General features: G+C 34.0%; 1 protein-coding gene across 1 annotated transcript in view; it reads right to left on the reverse strand.

Annotated features, from left to right (window-relative positions):
- Window positions 1–5,340: 5,340 nt before the first annotated feature.
- LOC108545775 (protein timeless homolog) overlaps window positions 5,341–7,787 on the reverse strand; it is a 29,219-nt gene continuing 26,772 nt past the window's right edge. Inside the window, exon 14 of the mRNA XM_017897557.1 lies at window positions 5,341–5,446. Within this exon, the coding sequence (XP_017753046.1) occupies window positions 5,341–5,446 (106 nt within the window). The remainder of the gene's footprint in view (window positions 5,447–7,787) is intronic.

A 7,787-nucleotide genomic window follows, 5' to 3' on the forward strand; every position in this document is an offset into this window, starting at 1 on the left:
GGTGGCCAACATTGTTAACTTACTTCGTCTTTCATTATATTAGGTGTAGTAAAAAGAAATCCATTATTTTTGCATTCAATTTTATGCAAAAATAATGGATTTCTTTTTACTTCACCTAATATTTATAATAGTGTAAAGGGTAAAAGTGTATAGAGTAAATATGTTATATATTTTAACCCTTTGCGTTCGAGAGGCGTCATTCAGTCGCCTTTTAATAAAATTTCGAAGCTCGATATTCATTAATATGTCAAATTTTAGATACTGTAACGATATGCGAGGTATCGAAATCGAATAATTCTACGTGTTAATTGTCATACGACTTCTTATTCGCTGCTCAGAAAAATGTCGTCAGCTTTGTAACAGAAAATCTTTGAACTCCTATTCTTCTTTAGCCAAAAAATGGTCGAGTGCACAGGGTTAAGATATATAAGAAAGTTTGTATGGTATGTTCCCATGGTCATGTTCCATAAGTATATTAACTATTCTTGTAAATAAATTCACCTAATTCCATAGCAACTGTTTTGCATCAAAACAATTTGCATTCAGACGTCACGTACACACGAAAAACACTGAACATGCTAGCCATGAAAGCATACCCAACCGACTATACAATCAACGTCAATCAATCTCACTAAACGGCATGCACTGTACTGGTATTATAAAAATACGTAAACATGTAATGTAATAAATGTTATTAATTTTTCTTACAGAATTTAATTAACATTATTTAATTTTCAAATCGAAATTTGTAAAACCAAATAAACGATAAAACAGTACTTCAATATCTTCATGTTCAAAAGAATAATTTTGAATAATTTCTTTACATGGTACAGTAGGACAACACGAGGTACCTAATATATAATATTTCACCAACTGCCATAAAGTCAAAGGATAAAAAAGGCTTTGGATACCGCCAAAAATCTTATCTGGACCTTACATACTAAGGCACACACTAACACACGAAATGACGATCTTCTATTAAAAAAATTAAAAGATTCAAAAATAAATAAAATTTTTCAAACGTTTTAATTCAACTGGTTTTACCACAAAAATAAAAGTAAAACAAGGTATTCACGGTAAGCGACGAAATGATAGTACACCTCGTAATTTATAGTGTTTCTTGATATTAATATAATATAATATATGCTATAAAAAGAATTCCTGATAACACAGGAATTAAGTTTATTATTATTATTATTATTTATTATTAAATTCCTTAATAACATAGGAGGAGATAAAATTTCTTGTACAAATTTTATCTATTTATCTGAAAAAGGAAAATTATAACACAGGAATGAATAAATAGATAATTTTGATTTTTATTACTCAAGAATGTGAAGATTCCATAGGGAAAAATTTTAGAAATTTCAATTTTTACTATATTAACGAAAATTTTCCAAATATAGGCACCTATATCAACAAATTTAGTCAAGGGTATAATGCTAATCTTTCTAATGAAAAATTAAATCTTATTTTTAGTCATATAATTTTCTGTTTCCAAAATTGACCACTTTGAAGTTCCACGGGAAACACTAAAAATTATAGGTTATGCTATCGTATTTTTGTTTCAAGTACTGTATCTAAAATCATATAAAATTCAGTAAAATTATAAATAAATTACCTCGATAATAAATGAGAAACTTACTTTACTAAGTAAATAAAAATATTTATAAATTTAATTTAACGTAACTATTTAAAAGCATATTTAACCTTATATTAACTTACACCCTTCTTTTACCCTATTTTCATTCTCCACCCTCGTTTCACCTAATTTTATATCTGAAATCTTGACACTTTTCTATTTCGTGGAATAATGCTACCACTCGTCTAATTGAAATATCGATTTCTTGCATAACAACGGCATTCAATTTATTTGCATTAAGAAACGCGGTCAACGCCACAGAAGACACAAAGGGGTGAATCGAAATGAAAAGCCATAACATGCTATTGAAACGTCCACCACGGTGTAGCCATTGTTACCCCCACCCTCTGCACAGTTAATAAACATAGATAAATACATTTCGGAAGATGGAACGTCACGAAATCTCGGCGGCCAAGCGGCATAGTTATTCATACATAAATTAGAAGCGTGAAATGAATACCGAGGGTGTGTTTAATTAAATTTGTGTCGTGATGTACGTGCCAGTTATTACAAACCGCTCCCGCAGGTGCTCCCCTTGAGTAAAATTACGTGTTTATAAGTTTTCCACTGTTAATATCTCCTTAGTAGGAGTATCCGGCGGCTCGTTAATTTATTTTTACGGAAATTTAAGCAAAGAAGGGGGGAAAAAGGTGGGAAAAGAAGAGGCGAGAACGAATATTTGAGTCCGTTGGCCGTGGCGGCATTTTATCGCGGACAAGGGGTTATTACGTTGAAATTTCAAACGCTCGAGTAAATATAATAGATTACGCTGGTGTATACAATAACGTCCGCTTAAATGACCCGAGTTAAGGGCTGAGCGTGGCCATTTATGCGGAGCGGTGGAATTTCGTGAACCAGGCCCTGTTATCCGACTCATTTAATCCGTCGTAGAATATGTTGAGAGTGAGAGATGCAACTGGAATGTTTGAATAATACCGAATTGTCCTTTATCCTGTGTAACTTTTAATCCTTTCGGTCTGACAGATGTACATCGTAAGTGAATACTGCGCGTCAATATAATTCATCGTATGTACTTGATCAGTATATTTATACACGATAGCATTCGAATATCTACATTTACTTCATTTAAAGAAAAATGTTCAACCCTCTATCTTATGATTTAAGTTCCAATCGCGCGTGTCATAATGAACACATTATGTTGGTCGTGGAGAAGAGTAACACTTAACTGAGGTAGAAAAACATCAACGAAAATTAACTACCAGCCTGAATCGTGTTATTTACGTTGGTCCCATCAACAAGTCGCGCCTTTCACGAATTTCCTTACCAGAAGTCTCTGGTAATATTGTAATGATAAAAATAATGCAGTATTTATGGTGCATTTATTACATAAATATGCATTATCTGTGAGTTACAAGACTGTTTGAACACGATTTATAATATTAGTTCGAAATATTATTAATTGAAACACAAAAGGTTTCAATATATTGTCGATTCACCTTTTGGTAATATGGCGGCCTTAAGACGCTAACACACTAGCGCCACCACGCTCCGTACTTACAAATGTAGTCTAAATATCATATATATCGAAAAATCATTTCTCTAATTTTATTAATGCAATATTATATGGAACTTTTCCATTTGCCATATTTATTGTTTGTATATAATATTGTTCCAATTTTTCTATACCATATTGTTTCACTGTTTCTATATAATATTATTTCAATTTTTCTACATCACATAGTTTCCTATAGTTTGTTCCCATATCATTTTATTTTGCATTGTTTCGTCGTTTTCATATAATAGTCTGCCAATTTTTGCAGAGAATTATAAATAAATAATTGCCACAATAAAGCTTAGTTTAATAAAAACATATCGATACATTTGTAACTTCGTTACCTTTCAAAAGTAATTTATAGTCTACGAGTCGGGATAAAATCCAGGATATAACTAAAAGCCCAAAGGGTAAACCTAAGATGAAAACCGTGACAACGTGACTTATTCTCCTACGTCAACTACTGAGAAGCTAAAAGTAGAAACTGCAGGAGCATTAAACGTGGAGTCAGGCGAAGCGGAGTACCCATCATGCCCCTGTACCGTCCCACTAGCCATCGTCTCGCCCCTACGCAGTACAATGATCTCGCTTTTATCTACTGATTTACTCGTCATGAAACATACTATGTAAACTATACACCAACGTAATCCAATCTGTTTACAACGTGTTGGAAGAAAAAGGATTGCAAACAAAGGAGAAACGACTGCTCGATCGCGAAGACAACGCGGGGTCTTTAACCTGGTGGAAATCCTCGCCATCCGGATGAACGGAATCAGGTTTTAATCCAATAAATTCGACGGTTAGTTACGAAATTTCTACGAATTAAATTGAACGGCTTATTACTTTCAGGTTCCAATGTAATAAGGGACTTTCCACTTTATAATCGCGCGCCACCAAAAGTAACATCCGCAAGTTTCTCACGGGGCTATGTGTACAGAGAATATAATTTTCTCGATAAATTCAAGTTACACAAGCAATCCCCCATGGGGATGGGGATGGGTAGAGGCCAGGCAAAAAGTACCAGCGGCCAGTGCTTTGAAAGTACGAAGTTTTAACTTTATCTCAAGCTGCCTACCGGAGATTGCAAATATACGTCTCGTTTCCTAGAATCTCGTTAGCGCGATATTTTCCAGAATTTAATTTGAACGATCTTCGAGGCGGCACGGTATTAGCCAGGGATTAAGTTTCCTTTTGGAGGACCGATTTACCACCACCGAAATTCTGAAGTATATTAGGAATTTATACGATACTGTGTAGTAGGGATTGTTCCAGGCTTAAGTGACTACGGTATACGGATTCTCATCAAAGATTTCACCTTTGAAAAATATCACTCTGAAAATCTCAATTATGGATAGAATTCCATACGTACGTGCGATTATGAAGACAATTGTTTAACTTTGATATATGATCCTGATCCATCTTTTTACACGAAAATGTTTTACACCATTTTAAAATTATACGATCTTTTAAAAGGATTGACTCATTGTTATATCATATTTCTGATAGATCTTCTGATTTCTCAATTGCTTATTAATTTTTCTCCAGCATCTTACTGCAATCGTTTAATATCTTATATTTATTTGATAATAAAATATGAAATTATGTACTGTAATAATTAAATAATTTTCTCTAGTAAATGCAGTATTTCTCATGTCTTATATTACTTTTTGCATAGTAATTTCTTTAATTAACTTTGATATATGATCCTGATCCTTCTTTTTACACGAAAATGTTTTACATCATTTTAAAATTATACGATTTTTTTTAAAGGCTTGACTCACTGTTCTATCATATTTTTGATAGATCTTTTGATTTTTCAATTGCTTATTAATTTTTCTCCAGCATCTTACTGCATTCGTTTAATATATTATATTTATTTGATAATAAAATATAAAATTATGTACTGTAATAATTAAATAATTTTCTCTAGTGAATGTGGTATTTTTTATGTCTTATATTACTTTTTGCATAGTAATTTCTTTCATCGTGTAAAAGAAGGATCAGGTGTATTTGTGTTCACGAGTATAATCGTTAAAATATTTAAAAAATATTCGTGAATCCTTGATAATTTTGTATTTGTTAATTTTTTCTTTTTTTATTTGCTGTTAAACGACCAGTGGATTGAAATGTCAGTGATACGTTGGAAACAAACAAAAGCTTTCAGTCTACACGAAATGCAAAAATTCTACTCACCACCCAAGTCGGCGAAGAAGACTTCACGTAGTGCCAGAAATTCCTCCTCCGGTGTAATAACAGCGCTTCCAAAACAGTCGTTTTCGGGCCAGACTTCTCTGCAAAACGATTTCCCATATTGAGCCAAGTTCTCTTATTGTTACAGTAAAACGTGCGAAACTAATAATTTTGTTCCTTATTAAATTATATATATTATATCTCCAGAAATATTATTCCACATTATTGCAATTTTATTACTTTTTCTTATACGATTTGGATACAAAATCTTTAATAAAATAGAATAAAAACGTCACAGAGTACGTTGTCTCCTAGACTATCGAAAGAGAAAATTTCTTACACAAAATTAGTTTAAACTTTTGACCAGAATATCTATTCTTTGTAATAAAAATTTTGTTTAGACGTTAGAAAAAAATTGGAGAGTGTAAATAGTTATTTCAAGTCGAAAATTAATAAGTGAGCCTCTCAGTTGTCAGGTCGATCAGCTCGACAAAATAAAAAGGTAGAAATTTATTCAAAATATAAGAAGTTGAACGTGATTCGAGTGCTTTGATACCAAAAGTTTAAAAAATCCAAAAAGTGGAGTTAATCAGCGTGGCCTGGAAACTCGAATGACGAAATATGAGACTTATAATTAGAATGTCAAGAAGTCTCGCTAAAAAATCCAACAAAAGTAACAGCATATAAATAACCACTATTAAAAAAGTCCAGTAAAGCGAAAATTTTATGAACAACCAAATTTAATAAAAGCAAACAAATTTACATTAACATCAAATTAACTAAATAACTTAAAACGTACCCTAAGAAGTAAATAATCAAACATGATTATTTGCTAACAAAATATAATTTTCAAACTTCTTTCCTGAATCTCGAATAAAAACATGCTTCAAAAGATGGATCCACAGAGACCTAGATAGAGGGAATTTAAGAAATACCCTCCAACTGTGTGTTGCGTTCTATTTATCGAATCCCTTCGAAGTCTTAGAACGCTTATCATGCGCCAAGATAATATTGTATGACTAGTTTGTGATAATAAGGATCCCGAAGTGCGCGTTGATAAAAGAGAGCGTTTATTTATAGAAAAGTATAGAATAGTTATAATGAAGACGTTGAACGGAGTACCGTTTCGAACACGCGTTTATACGTGTAAGTAAGATGTTTCAAGGATCGGTGTCGAAGACGAACCGATTTCTCGAATTTGATCTATGTCGTGTCTCGTCGTGTCCTGTCCGGTGTTTTCTCCAGTTTAGTTCCGATTGGGCAAAATAAACGTTGGTGGTGGAAAAGTAAGGAGTTTTAATTGGACAGAGGGTGTGACGGAAGGACCTTTGGCTAAGGAGTAGGAAACTGTCAAGGAGCCGATTTTTGATGGTCAATGACGTGATTTATAAGCGGTGTCCGTCCGTCGCTTGTTGGGTCTGTCACACGTGGGTCCCATCTGTCGAGTCTGGTACTTGTAAAAATTCCTAAACTTTCGCCTTTACCTTTACAACTTAATCCGCTAGAACGGCGGTGAGGCACATCTATCCTCCGGAATTGCAGTCGCGATATAAAATATATTGTAAACCGTTAGGTCTGTTAAAAGTGTAAGCCTTCGAATAAAAATCATGTTATAAACACGCTCTCCGGGACGGTGATTAAAAACAGTTTTGCTGGCGATCAGTTGTTCCATGCAAAGCGTCATTGCAAGAAGCAGGACGTGTGTCACGAAACTAGATTAGAGTGATTAAACAAAGCGAGACACTTAATGACGTGTTTCATTATCTTGAGTAGCGTACGCAGCAAAGACACGGAAGAGACGACGAAGAGCAGCGAAAGGGTAAGGGAGAAGAGGTCCGAGTGGCAATCTCAATGGGTCTCGTAGAAGGCTCCCTTGAGCACGAGAACCTCACCGCGATCTACACCAACATCCGGCTGCTTGCGTCGAGTGTTCACGCCCAACCCTCCATTTTTCCATCCACCTTCGACCACCGACGTCGTCGCTGTACATGCATAACCACTGCCAAGTGCCTGTGTTCTAAAGTATCCGACGAAAGAAGGTGGCGAAGTCAGCTCGGAGCTAGGAAAATGAATAAAAAACCGGAGGAAGAAAGATTCTTGAGGAGACGATGGCTCAGATGCCTCGCGATCCAATCAAATTTCATTCGATTTATTCCTCACGCTTGTGTCAGATGGAACGCTACCCTATCCATGTCCTAGCTCGATGCAAATCCTAATTTGCGCAATATTCCACAGGCAGAGGCGTACAATTCCTTTCTTCTTTTAATTGTAAATTGAATTTGCTATGATGATTCAAGAGATGATTGTATTCTCAAAAACGAAGCATTGAATAAAATAGTGTTTTATCAAATTACTATCGTATTTTTTTAAGTAAGATTACACCTTGCCACAATACTATAATTTATATATATAATTCTATTTATTAATTTAATAATTAATATA

This window comes from Eufriesea mexicana, unplaced genomic scaffold (genome assembly GCF_001483705.2).
Source record: "Eufriesea mexicana isolate 0111107269 unplaced genomic scaffold, ASM148370v2 scaffold562, whole genome shotgun sequence".
Taxonomy (NCBI): Eukaryota; Metazoa; Arthropoda; class Insecta; order Hymenoptera; family Apidae; genus Eufriesea; species Eufriesea mexicana.